General features: G+C 38.8%; 1 protein-coding gene across 2 annotated transcripts in view; it reads left to right on the forward strand.

Annotated features, from left to right (window-relative positions):
- The window catches only part of LOC137873926 (cadherin-22), a 162,619-nt gene that overhangs the window by 124,004 nt on the left and 23,409 nt on the right, over nt 1–15,206 (forward strand). For both annotated transcript variants that reach the window (XM_068712440.1, XM_068712441.1), the window contains 2 exons: nt 167–303; nt 13,015–13,136. In XM_068712440.1, the coding sequence (XP_068568541.1) occupies nt 167–303; nt 13,015–13,136 (259 nt within the window). The remainder of the gene's footprint in view (nt 1–166; nt 304–13,014; nt 13,137–15,206) is intronic.

A 15,206-nucleotide genomic window follows, 5' to 3' on the forward strand; every position in this document is an offset into this window, starting at 1 on the left:
GCATTCCAAAGTAAAATCTCCAAGTCCTTTTTTAAGAAAAAAATGAATAACTTAAATAAATTACTTAAAAATTGAGATTCCTGTATAATTATTGACTCTCACCTTCCTCTCACGTATAGCTTCTCATCTTCAACATCTATATCTTATCTTGTGTTTGTTGTTTCAGGTTCTCCATCGATCGGAGCACGGACCAGGAGATGATCTTTCATATCGATCCTGATTCGGGTGCCATCACTCTGGAAAAGATTTTGGACCGAGAGACCGCAGGATGGCACAATATCACAGTGAGGGCTGTAGAAGCAGGTACATTACTTCCTATCACAAATTGTGCTTATCACACATATGGTTTGTACATCTTCATACTGTTGGGAGGAATGTGATATTACTTATTAAGTGGTTATCTTTTCACCTTGCCTAAAATTCTCAAGGTTGGTGAAAATACTGTGTAAAATCCAGTTTAACAAGTATGTATAATTACTTCCACCAGGTACATTCTGAGCCAAAATTTGTTTAGATAAATGTTAACATTTTGACTGTACGAGACATGCAGATTTTAAGATGACAAAACAAAGCCTTGATGAAATGTGCCATTAAGATAACACCAATATAACAGCAATGAAATTAACAAATATTTAAAATGTAACTTTATAATCCTTCACAATTATAGTTAATAGCAGCCATGTACTCATGTTCTCATATCCCGGGTAAAACTAAATAAACAATGACAAAACATGGATAGATAAGGGGCAACTAAAACTGCTCTAATAAAGAACATTTGTATTTGTTTAAGAAAGTCACGGCCTAGTTATTGAAAGTTAAGGAAAGTTAGAATTGCTCTGATGATTGGCAAGCTTTGCCTACCCAGTGCCTGCCAGTGATGAAGACTGTGCATGTTGAATTAGCTCTCCTAACATTTGTCTTCTCCCACCAGAGTGATAAGGGGTGACAGACATCCTCAAACTGCTGTGATCATTAGTTACCAAAGCTTCTGGCATATTTACAGCAGAAGAATATATTGTGACTTTCAGCTTTGTGAAAATGGGAGAGTAATGTAGGGCAGCAGAACAGCACTTCAATAGGCAGAGTAAACTAAATGTATCATCTGTGAACAAGATACGGTAAGTTTCATTGTATGAAAATGAAATAATAACTCATAAAATGCCAACATCATTAACTTTAAGTAAATCAAATGTACAATAGTCTGCATATAATGGAATTATTTTATGTAAGATGTAGTTTTAAATACTGTAATGTACCGGTCATCAAAATCACTAATGTAAATATAATGTAATACTCAACACATCTTTTGAGGAAACCATGAGGATGTAACCTACTTAAGGTTTTGTGCATGATGTAATACTATTTCATTATGATATGATTATGACATTATAAAATAAGCAAAAAAAGTATAATAATAATAATTTCATCGTATTGTGTAATAATTAGCTATTTTTTAATATGCACTATTTTGATTATTGAAACCATTCTAATAGGGTTGCAACTGATCCTTAAAGTCACAGTTCAAATTGTATCATCGGTTAGGATCAGCACATAAGAAAAAAAGGAACACATTTTAAAATGTCAAAATTTTAAAATGCCCAGGTCACGTGTTTTTGCCTCCAATACCAATTACCGATTGCTGATGATCCGCATTGGCCAACACATATTATTTTTTGTTATAGCAGCTGGTAGACAAGGCTCCAGGCCCCAAATATAATGTCAACCTCTCTGAAGTCAGTGTTATTAGCATAAAAACACACCATTCAAATGATTAAGAAATAAAAGATTGCATTTTTATTCATAAAAGAATCTTGGATTTGGCCGGATTGGATTTGTATAGTACTCTGCTTAGAGCTAGTGTTAGGAAGTTAAACAGGTCATAATTCCCTCTCTTATATCTATTATTTATTGCTGTGAAAACATCTCCTTCAAACATCTGTATATATACTTATGAATGGAGAAGGCATCAAACAGGAAGCTGCCATACATATATTCTTGACATCCCACCAGACTAGGCCGCCAACACTGCCAAGCTGCAGGTCAAATGTCCGCAGACCACAGTAGGAGGGTCTCTTTCCGTCTGCTTATAGGCAAGGAACATGTACTTACAAAGCCATTATGCTAGGCATTTTCTGGATAGGGCTTTACCGACAACAACATTATCAAAGCACATGAACAGCTGTTCATTGCGTCTGTTGGGGGCTGTGTGTTCAACATAACATGCCAATGCACAAACTGGGCAAAGCAGATGTAAATTTGTCTCCCTGTCCCCCACATAGACAAAAAACATTTAGCTGTATAACTTTTGACCAAAAAGAACTCCTTAAGTTCTTTGAAACAAAGGAGGGATTTGGTCTGAAGGTAGCCTAGCTATAGTCCCCATAAGGCAGCAAGCAACTGGGATGCACAGACTACAGATTACAGGACTGTCACACACTCTTTCAGCTGAGGTCAGTGCAAGCAGCAAAGCTGTTTTGAAGGACAACGCCTTTAGAGAGGAATATTCCAGAGGCTCAAAGAGACCCTTCACTGCCATTGGGGGAGGCAGGTATCACCGTGCGTTGTCTACTGACCCTCTGATAGAACAGCACCATGAGAGGGTGGCCAAAGGCTGGTCTGGTGGCAGGAAGAAATGGCTGCTGTATACACTTAAACATTGGCATGAGACAGCCCTCTATCCACCAAATGAATAGACCCAACTGCAGGACAGGGGATCTAGCCTCCTTTCCATGCATCTGCATTGGAACCCTGACCACTTTTCCCCTAACATGCAATGGTGAATCCCGCTCCTGCCGCTTGGATGGTCTGCACAACCTACAAAGACAGTGAAGCCCTCCTCAGCCTGTCCCTCTGAGGAGCCAAGCCTGGAGAGGATGGCCCAGGGTGGGCAACGCACCTATCGCACCCGCCTCCTGAGACAGAGCCTTCCAGAACTAGGGTCCAGGTCCAGGGCTGGGCCATCATCTTAGGAATGTACGCATACCAGAGCGCCGAGCAGCGACCTGGGGCTACCAGAATGACTTAAAACTGCTCTTGCCTCACTCGCCAACAGGAGGAGTGGAGTGTGTGGAAAAAAAGCGTAAAGCAGCTTTTTTGGCCATGGCACATGTACAAATGTATCTACCGCCAGGGATGGATTATCCTGCTGTGCTCGTGTGAACTACAGCGGCCAGAGGGGGTTTAGCAAACAGATCCACTTTCTCTTTTCCACCTCTGGGTGAAGCTTCCACTCGTCTGGTAGGTGTCAGCCTCTCGACATGAACACATCACCCTCGTTCTCTAGACTGTGGAGAGACTTCCGAGACAACAGGTGCTCTGAGGCCCACAACCACAGGCTCTCCGCCATACCCAACAGGGCATCGAAACTAATTTCACCCAGCCTGTTGATATAGGCCGCAGTGGTGCGGTTTGTCGGTCCTCACCATCGCCCTCGTATCAGGGGTCTGAAGTGCTGGAGGACCAAGAACACTACATATAGCTCAAGGAGGTTGATGGTTGAAACAACACTAATCACTCTCCCCAGTCAGGGGGACTTGGCCATGACGGTGAGGTCACTGAGATAAAAGAAGACCCTCATGTCATGGTTGTGTAGCAGCTGCAACGCATGTTCCGTAGGTGCAGGGGACCAGGGACTAGCAAAACAGCTGCCTGTTGTACTCATAGGCTATCCTCTGGACGGGGAAACTCATACATTTCCTCTGTTTTGGAGCCACCTCGACATGAAAGCATGCATTCATTAAGTTAATGGTGATAATGAGATATTGTCGTCATTATCGGAGTCAGCATGGATGACCGAAGGAAGCGGTGGAACATTGGTGGCAGGGGCAGAGCTACGGCATCAATCTGAAACTCCAGCTTGCTCTCATCGCAGTGAAGAATCACATCGAAGCATCGGAGGTTACCCCACCGTTGCTAGCTGCTTGCTTTGAATTTTTGGGCGGCACTCAGCAGGCAGGCCGGCCAGGCTACTGGCCTTTTTTTATAATTACATTATTCAACATGTCATTGTGCGTAGTTTATAATGGAATTATTTTCTCATAATGTAATAACATATTACATTATGCAGTTATAACTGTTAGAAAATAATGCACTCATGGTTTAGATTATGATCGTTCATTACACTATGAGTTGCTACAACTGTATGCCGTTCAACTTCACGACTTAGCTGGTTTTCATATGTTCTGCCAACTCATCAAAGACACCATAGTCCTCAGTAGTAGCCATGAATGTCATCTTTCTGATACCAGGTGGAAAATACAGTAATCATTTAATGCTTCTCTTAGAGCTGACAAACATCACTGAAAAAGGAGGAAGCGCTTACATTTTTTTTTCATCTCTTTGGTCTTCTTGCCATAGCAAAGAGAATAAAGAATGTAATAACTTTGGGGAGCTGGGAAGTTATTACTAAACCATTAGAAGTAAACTTGAGAAAATGAGGAGGCCTGGTATCCCTCACTTTTTTCAATCTCATACAGATGAAGTGATTTTGGGATTGCAGTGAAAGCAGAGGAGATTGCATTCAGAATCTAACTGGTTTTTCACTATCACACAGGAAACAATGCACAAAAACAAAGCTGATTTTATAATGTCTTCATATTTGCTCCTCTCTCATATAGCCTCAGATTTTGATGTTCTAATAATCAATACAGCCTAAACTGAACACTAAGCACTCACCCAACACAAACATTAAGACAAAATTAGACTTTCTCAGTCCATTTTTTTTCAAACTGAATTCCCAGAGCAATTTGGGAGCTTTTGTTCTCCTCTTCTTTGTGCTTGGCATTATGTCATAGGCACATTTTAATGTTAATTGAACATTTCAAGCGGCCCTAACCCTTCCAATATCAGACATAAACACATGCCTGCACTTGATAGATAAAGCCTCTCACATTGCCTTCCAAGGAAACATCCCGACAGACGGAGTCAGTGGTCAACGGCATCAGAATTCCCATCCAGAATGTTTCTTTATCACCAGTTAGCTCACGGAGTCCTGAGAGTTTTACATGAACAGACAGGAGACAGAGAAAAATACAAAGAGATAGAAAGAAAAAAAGGGCCACAAGAGAGATGTAATAGAGGGGGGAAGGGACTTGCAGGCAGCTAGCAAGAGTATTTTAAGAAAGGACTTCATTTTCAAAATAATGATTTTGTTCTTCTCTTATTTTTTCTTCGGTCCCCCTGCTCATTAAGGCTGTTGAGCCACAAGGTCAACTTGTATGAGGACATTGTTAAAACTACAGTTTTGTGGCACAACTCTTAATTATTCCCCCAGTCTATTACTGACCTTTGAACTATTGCATTGCCACTGTATCAGTATTGGACAAGTGACAGCAGCTTTCGGACAATGCTAGGAGTCTATGCCCTAGGATTAACCCCCACTAAAAAACTGTAAGAAACACACTAAATGTCAATTACCACACTTGAGTCTGTGCGGTGCACAAAGAAAATAAGTTTTAATTCAAGCAAAAGTATGACCAGACTGCACTGTGATGATACCCCACCAATCGAACACAAATATACACTTATGCACAGCATGTCCTCAAATTCATCCAATTAAAAGTAGCACCTGATAGCATCTCTTTCTACAAATATTGTCACTGTAGAGGGAATAACCTTTCATCTGTATAGTACTTGTCTCCCTTCCACAGAACACAGAATCTCCTGAGTACAGGGGGAGCATTTAACTGCACTGTCACTAGCTGGGGTACTCGTACTTCCTGACAGTCTTCTCCATAGAAACATATCAGGGTAAGTTAGATTGACATATAATTTTCGAGAACTGATAGCAAGTATGATATCACCTTGCAAAACTGCTTTTTTACCCAGACAGGCAGGTGGGAAAAAAAGAGCATCACCCTGAGGGCAAAAAGATACCAAGCTGGAAAGTCTTTATCTTTTGCACTGTTGCAGGGAAGAGACATTTTCTACAGCATAACTTTTCTCACCTACTGTCTGGCAAACAAATGCTACACCGTTTGATTTTTATTACCGTTAGAACATTATTCTCCTCCCTCTATAAAAAGGGAGATAAGTGTCTCTTTTCAATCACAGTTGGAAAATGCAAACGAAAACAGATCTAAAGAGGTAAGAAAAAAAGAAGTAAAACCTATTTGTGGACTGCAAAACGTGCTTCACATATGACTGGGCGTCAAAGTTAGACTAAATTTCACCAAACATGGCATGCTATTTCTTATAAACTATGCACCACAGAGAGTTTAAAGGGCTCTGCTTGGATTAATGTATTAGATGCTATTGTGGTGCAACGCACATCTGTCAACAAGGGTGAGGAGATGTGTAATCAGGGACCAGAGGCTGTGACCTGGTTGATGTGTACTGTTCGTCTGTCCTGTTATATAATTACTTACATGTCCTTACTGTCAGGGTAGCTGCAGAGGAGGAGGAGATCCTGAATACTCAAACAGTTGTATGATGTGTTTTGTTTTTCTAGGTTGACATCATTTATTTGTGCTTGGGGGGGAAATTATAGCATTCAAGGCCACAGAGTAAGTCTCAGAATAATGTAAAGATGAATGGTTACATAGACGTGACGGTCATCAGGGTTATGTAAATGTTGTTTGTTGTCTAATTATGTGCTTTATAGGGTAGCAGTCTTCCTTGAGATGAATATGAAGTGAACTTTTTTGTTTGGTTGCATCATCATCTCTGCATTGATGATTAAAACTCCACTCAGTAAGTTTTGATTAGAGTTGAGGCATCCGCCACTGGAGTGCAACATGTTAATAATCACATTATTGCACTGCGTACCATTACTTATTTGTCCCTCGCAAAAACAGCATGTTATTCTGGAGGGATGTGAAATAACTTCACATTGAAGCATTCGACGAGTTTTCGAAACCCGGGTTGAACCTCATTGCCAAAACCAAAAGAGCACCCCACTGATGAGTTTTCAGTCACCAGCAGAGGTGTGTTGGCAAAGACTCTGGGAGGTTACGATCACTGCCAGTTTAATTCTCTGTTGTCAAACAAACATTGGATATTGAAGATTTCCTTTCTGGAAAATGCCACTCTGGCAGCATTGCCCAAGGCCTTGTACTATGAAGCAGGATTTGTGGTTGGCAAGGTTTTAACAGGTTTAAAACAGTTTTTTTTTAGTTCTACGACAGGGGTTCACTTCTTAGCGGTGTGTAATAATGCTAGATAAATATGAAGAATTTTAAAGTCATAATCCAGGATAAAAGCAACACAGTTTAAACTGCCAAATGCAGAAAGGACAGCTGGTAAAAGAACACAGACTGTATGAATGCGTAAATTAACAGGCCTATAATATCACTGCCCCATAGTGCACCATAGATCTAGCTATAATTGCATGAGTGTTTTCATTATGTGTTGTTTAGATGTATTCGAATGGCGTGTATTACAATATCTTTATCTTATTCTTTCATCTGCAACCCCGGTGGTGTGAATCGGACTTGGGAGCAGTTAAAAAATAAATAGGCTATAATTCAAAGCAGGAAGTAGACTAAGTGTAGCCTAATTTTTGTCAAATTTGAATGTCAACGTTATAAATAAAGCTTTGAACTATTCGGTACATCCCTACTTCTAATATTCTTTTGGTATTATACTACTTGTAGAATTAGATTGCAGTGGTGGCTACGTAGGATTGTTTCTGATTTGTGTTTTTCCTATTGTTTCAAAATGTTGTGAAGTCCAAAAGTCAAAATGTATTGAAAAAATGTAAATGTAAATGTAAAGGTCTCCTACATGCAACACGCACCTTAACAGGGTTGTCTAGCAGCAATCTGACAGCACCATAAATTACATTTATATCAACACAATAACACAAAATGATATATTTTCATATATTGCTATAATATATTTGCTTATGTGTGTTAGCTTCTTAAGCTGTATGTTGCAGTGTGACATGCCGGAGTCATGCACTTACAGTAATGCAGAATTCATGCATTGCCTCCCGCTACTTTGCTAGGGGTTCTTTTATGTATGCTGTAGGTGATTATAAAATATGAAAGTCGCAGCTGAAAGCTAAAATTGTTAAATAAGCCATAATTTCCCCACTGAGATGCATAAAGCAGCCTTCTGTACTATAAGAATACATCGAAGCAACACATTAGCTTAAAGGAATACACAAACTAATTATTATTATTTTTCATTATAAGTACATTCAGCAAATTTTTTGCCAGCTGTCTTTCTAGCCTGAATTATGTGTTTAACTTGTATTTGTCTAATAATATAGTTTGCTTTTCACTTGTAAAATATGCGGTACTGCTTACGGTTATCTTGTCCATATTTGCAACTCGTCACACCCTGCAAACATGCTGGTGAACGCCCTTATAGTCCAATTAAAAAACACTTGGTTGACATACTGGGTTGATAACCACGGTCATAGGGCCGCTTAGATCGCATTTGTTAGCGTTAGTGAAGATAATGCAAATATATTCCTGGTATGTAGAACTTGCTTTGCGGTACAGGCCCCAGCTTTATAAAAGTGAAATCGAAAAAACTCTTTTATCTTGTATTACAAAGTGAGATGTTGGGATTAATATAGAAAAGAAAACATAATTACTGATATTATCCCCCTCAAATGTTACACACTGTTCCTTTAATTACATCTCATTGTTTGACCACGACAAAAGAATATGAATCTGGATGAGGTTTGATTTTTGGAGCACAACCTTTTTTTGTGATGTTTACTGTATAAAGCATCAATTAGTGTGTATAGTAGAGTTTACAGTGAGCATGTCTCACTTGGTGTTTGGATGGAAAGTCCAATTGGGATGTATTAGATTGGTGCTATAGGTTTAGCAAGATTATTGTTTACATTCATTTTGTCCGTTGAGTTGTTTTTGTCATGGAAAAGAATGAAAAGCAGCAGAGAGAAAACCTATGCATTTAGAAGCATGTTTTGATTATCCTTGGATCAGACGTGTGTATTCCCTGTTGCTAAACCTGTTTAATCTTGATGGTGGTGGAAGTTATTTTCCATATTTGTTGGCTGAATATTGTAATAGTATGAGCGGCTGTCACCAGCACCTGAATCTGTTATCTTTTGTGAAAAGCAAATATGAATATTTCCATTATTCAGTGTGTTCAGACGCTCCTGAAATGTTTTGTTTTGTTACTTACAAAGCATTTACAGCTGTTAATTCTTTAACACACAAAAACTCAAACTGTGATGAAGATATTGTGGTTGTACACTAGTGAGTCTGTGTAATATTGTAACATTGTAGCTGAGGAAAAATGACCATAATATTTCGTAGCCTCTGTGCCTACATGACAGGCCCTGTGGCTCAGTAAAGAGACCAGAAGCAGACGCTACTGAGTACATTTGTATTCTGAATTTCCCCTACTGACAAAAGTGACATTTTAAACCAAAGTGTTTCCCCCAGCAAAGAAGATGAGCCATTTGGTCACAAGGAGCATGCGGCTCCTGACACACACCCACACACATGCAGACACGCACATGTATTCAAAGACATCCACACACACTTTCATGTCCTCTGTCTTCCCTGAAGTTATGTCAGTATAATGCAGTGCTTGAGAGATCTATTATACAGTCGTTCTGAAAGATTTGCAACAGCTGGTGAGTGCCGCACAGATGCAGAGCATGCCAATAATCTGTTGAAATTCTTTTATTCTTCTTCTGTATCTGAAGACCGATTTAGAACGACGCCACTTGGTCCAGATGAATGAACCTGTCTCACTGAATAACTCTTTTTCCCCATGAAGGGAGTTTGGGATGGATAGAGGCGGGGCAGTCTCATATTGTTTCATCTGTTTTCAATTCTGGGAATTGAAATGTAAAATGTGTAACATCCGATGATTGCTGGTTTTCATTTCGACACAGCGGGGACAGCAGCACAGTGTGAAGACGAAATTAGAGGAAGAGGAGAACAGAGGAGATATTTAGCACTGGTGGAGCACTCTGTGCATTTATGTTCTTGCTGCTCTGGCAAAAAGCAGTCAATTATAACCCTGCATTGATGTAAGGATTATGCTATTAGTTGAGACCAGCATTCGCATTAGCTGCTGTGCCAATATTGGGCAGAACTGTGTGGTGAGATAGAGGGAGAGTGCTTGACTTTGTCCAAAAAAAGTCTGTTGATTACTGATTTGCAGGGCTGTTTTTGTAAGTCAGTTTTGTCTCTTTTTTCTATCTGACCTGTGGCCCACCTGTGTGTCATCTGGCATCAGCTATGCTCTCTGTGCTGCTCGTAGACCCTCAGAAAATCATAGACACAGTGTCTCTGAGTTCACCAACAGTTTCCTATAACTTTTTTAAGTCTGAATTTTACCCTTGATATCACCCAGCCGGGAAATTACCATGGCTGGGTGTGGAGGAGATTTATCAATTAAAGCAAACACGCCTCTAAACATGTCACCCGTTGAGCCTTAATGTCCTCTTTATGGAACACTTATTTTGAAAATTGCTGTAAAGACACAGATTAGAGGAGTGAAAATAATACAAAAATGACTTAGTAGAGGAGTTTAGGTTCTTTCTAAGGACATCAGTCCAGTCTCCAGTGGCAGTTATTAACAGGATGAATCATTAGTCAAACTACCAATTTGAAGTTGTTCCTAAAAAGTTACCTCTTGCAACAGTCCAAACAATACACATATTTTTTTTATAAGAGTGCTGATTGTTTATTTATGTTACACGTTTATTTACAGTGGCAAAGCCAGTAGTATTACGAGGTCTACCAACGTTCAACAGTAGTTGTAGTTTCCATACTGATCCATATCGGTGTGATAGGGATCATGAAACACTCATGGATATTGTTTTCTCTCAGGACTTGTATTAACTTTTTCTTCGGGCATTTGGCTCAGACTTCCCAAGGATAACATTTTAGCAAGCAATGCAAAGGAGGGGTAAGTTTGCCTAATTTCTTATTTTATTACTGTGCAACTAACATTTCAAAATTGAATAATTGGATTTCAATGTATGAAAACCAGTATGGGCTTTTATGGAACTTATATCAAATTCACTACCTTCACCTATTTCTATCCTAAGGTGGTCTTTACCTATCAGTTTTAGTCTCCAAAGCCTGAGCCCAGTTGTGAAAAACTTCAGAATATAACATGTTAACTTCAACCAGAGGTTACCAAACATTCAGCTCGCCGGAGCAGACAATCCCCTGTTTCCTACTTCTCAAATTGAGGCCAACTTTTAAACATGCAGGAATGGGTTGATTATGTTTAGTGACCTCTTTGTCAAAGACAAAGTTAACTTTTTTTAAATTTCTTAATAATTACAGCTGCATAGTTTTGCGAATAAACACTTTTTATTTCCCTTTTTATTCCACTTGAAAAAGCAATAGATGCTACAATTATGTTGGAAAAGGCGGGGTGTCTAAATGATTATTTTTGTTCTGTACTCTGCTAATTTTTAGACACAATATTTATTGATTTTCAAACACTGCCTGGAACCTTTTGATGCAAACAAAGGTATAGTTATATTTAGTAGATTTAAAGCACTGCCAGTTTATCTAATTGCAATACTAAGTTACTTGTAATTAACTATCCATTAAAATAGCAAACACTAACCTGGAGCACTTCTAAGTGTTAATTTAGCTTTCACAAGTACATGCATCGGTCGTTTCACAAAGTGAAGGTACTCATTCATAAGAGTGAGTTCACCGAATTGCACTTAACAATTTGCAATATTTACATAATTGCAACTCTTTAACTTCATTCACTGGAGCTCTTTTTACTGCAAGGATTTATGTGTGTTTTTCTCATCATTGGATAATTGTCAGTAGCTGCATGTCATTACAATTTCTGTAGGGTGCATGAACTGGGTGGTGACAGCTGTGTATACTGATTTATTCATGAGCTATGTACTCTAATTAACCAGGATATCCAGACCAACACTTGAAGTGAACAGATCACTCATTTAACACAGAAATAATGTTCTCTCTCTTCCTCTGTTACTCACCTCACACACACACACGCACACACACACACACACGCACGCACACACAGACGTACAAACATGCTGGGGGCCTCAGGCTCCCTCCTGTACTGTACATAGTGTTTTATGAATAAAATGGAAACTCCTTCAGACATTATCATATGATTACAAATGGGATTTAAGATTCAAGGAGAAGCCGAGATAGTGGGTTTTGCTCGTACTAATTATATAATCTTCTCCACCCCCACATTTTTATTTTGGCCTATTAAGAAAAATGTCTTGAGAGTGCATTGTGGTGTTTTTTGGTGTGTTTTATCTCTTTGAAAATGCCATGAGAAATTAAATTACAGAGGTACATTTGCATTGATTTGTCATTATTGTGCTGAGGTGGGCTTCTTGCACTCTAAATAGTTCTATACTGTAATGTCCTTATGGTATAGAGAGGACTTAGAAACAACAAGGGCATTTTTCATTTTCATGTCACTCACTGGTGCCAGAAAGTGTTATTCAGGTAATGGGTGCAATTGAGGAGGCATTTGAGTTAAACCGTTCAGCACTTAGCCACAATGCTTCTTTCTTGTGGGAAATTGCATCCATCGGAGTCTTGTCTTGCTCATACCAAAGGCAGACCAGAAGAGCATTGATGGTCTTGCCCATGGACTCTTACACCTTGTCTACACCAGTGTCTTATGTCAGAATCTGGTGGTGCTCGCAGGCAAGAGTAAAAATCTGTTTTTGAGTTGCAGCTACTTGCGTAAAGCATAATGAAACTTGGGTTTTTATGCAGCCTGTGTATACAGCTTATTGATTCGAGCAAAATCATTTTAGCGTCGGATGTGCTCAAGATGCACAACTGAAAACTGTGACTGAAATGCTTTCAGTGTAGACAGCCTCTTATTTGAGTAACAGTTCATCCAAGATCAGAACGTCAGCCGATCAGTTGCCAGTTATGTGTTATCGTGTACTCTTACTTTATCCAACCACTAAATGGTTGGATATTCATGTTTTAAATATATCAAATGCAACTATAATGTCATGCAAAAACACATCTGCCACAGCTCTTTACGCTATTAAAATGTGCCTAGACGGATGGCGTTGATGTGTCTTTTTTTCTGTCTCTCCTGTAGATAACCACACCATGGCGTCCCACTCAGCAGTGAGCATTCGGATTCTGGATGTAAATGACAATCCTCCTGAACTGGCCACACCGTACGAAGCCTCTATTTGTGAAGATGCCAAACCAGGCCAGGTAAGTTTTTCTAGTAATTTCATATGTATTTTCCCAGATAGAATTTCATCTGTAAATTTCTGAAGTCAACTGAGCAACATGTTAAAGCTAAATATTGTGAAGTTACCGTCACAGATTGATTTTGTGTTGATGATATTGAAGGCAGGAGTTAAGGCACTTGAAGAAACAGCACTGTGCCAAAGCACTAATGAATTACATTAACAGCATAATAAACAAATACTTGTAACAATGCCACAAAGAATCCTATTACCTGCGGGTAATTCAGATTGAAAGGCAGCACCAAAAACAGTGCACAGCCCACGCAATATTGAGCACACCACATTTATTAGTGTACAAAACTCAAAGCTAGTTATTGATGTGAAGCGAGATGAAGTGTACTGTGTAGAGATGAAGGGGTAGTATGATAGCATCCGTAATTGATTTTTGCATTATACACATTAATCACAATAGTACTGTAGGAAGAAGTGCATACTGCAAGTACGTAATTCATACATAAAACAATTACCCACAAATATCAAAGTTACATTGCTCCATTCCAATAAATGTATCATTACATCAAACATCATGAAAGTTAAAAAAAGAGAAACAATTGTTAATATTCTTATTTTTCATTGGTCACTATTCAAAAAATACACATTGTTAAAGCATTATTCGACTCTGACCTCTATCTTAACTGAAAATAGGAATAGACAGAAGAAAAGTGTTGATCTACATCAATGAAGGTGTCTGACACTAAGAACTCTTTGTTCTGTGAGCTCATTTCATTTAGATTAAATTGGTGAGTCACAGACGACAGCATGGTCACCAGCTTATCTAATGTGTAGTACCGGCCTTCCACCAGCATTTTTCTTGATTTAGATATTGACATCAAGTTTCCCCGGACTTAAATGACGAACCATTTGAACCATGACGATAGAGCCATTCTATGTGTAACATATTGCAAGAGACTCACCTACAATAATATGTAGCATGTGAAAGGATAGTAAAAAGACTGAAGAGTAAAATAGAAGATTTCAATGATGTGTCACAACAAAATGAGGAAATTGAGTCTGAGCCTTTTAACACACTAACAGTAACAAATACATGCGTGTGGTCATTTAAATGTAAAAGCCATAAACTGGCAAAACTGCCAGAAAGCAGAAGCGTGTAAGATAACATGTAAGGAGTAAACAAACCTGTACACCTGTACTTCAGCATCACAAGTTAGATTTGTGATATCTGTGCCAGTGCATTGATACAGCAGAGCAAAAGACCATATCACAATGTACTGTTGAGATTTATTCTGTTTTGTCCTGAGGTACACATAGAGTATCTGTGATAGAATATTCTAAATTCAAGGTTTCAACCAAAGGCGTCATTGGCAAATTGAAGTTGCTCAGGCATGACCTACAACGTACACACTTCCTATGACACTGATGACACTGTAGACAAATATTGTCTACGGTGCAGTTGCTGGATAACGCCCTATGGTCAAAAGTCAAGAGTTTACAGTATTTTATCACAGATATTTTTGTATTGAGCTGTTTTGTCCTACACACACCCACCAGCCATGTTCTTGTCTGTCTACAACTGCTGTATTATTTCCATATTTCTGGTTTGTATTATTTTCAGTTGCACATTATGCTCTGTCTGACACTTAATACCGATGGCAATTTATAACTCAGCTTTCAGGCAATGGCACAATTTGCCAAAGACTGTCAGAAAGAGGGCCATAAATAAACAGTTTTCCAAAGAATATATTCATTTTCTTAGTTTTTAAAATTTGTATTCAAGCTTGATGCAGATTAAAAGTCAGTAGCTTTGAGTTGTCAGAAAGGTAGGAAAGGCGCTATAGAAAAGCAAGGCCATTTACAATTCATATTTCACACTTTTCAATATTGGCATTTTTTATTTATGTCAGTGCTGTGATTGTTTAAACTAAATATAGTGGAATTGGGGAATTCCCATCTGAGTGGATACAGAATTTGTAAAAATATTTCTGCATTCAATTTAATTAACTTTTTCTCAAAAACAATCAATCATGAATTTGTTCCATTACAAAAGCTAAACAGTCAATGAAATGTAGTTCTG

This window comes from Cebidichthys violaceus, unplaced genomic scaffold (assembly GCF_023349555.1).
Source record: "Cebidichthys violaceus isolate CVI_PGR_0920_01 unplaced genomic scaffold, fCebVio1.0.p SCAF_17, whole genome shotgun sequence".
Taxonomy (NCBI): Eukaryota; Metazoa; Chordata; class Actinopteri; order Perciformes; family Stichaeidae; genus Cebidichthys; species Cebidichthys violaceus.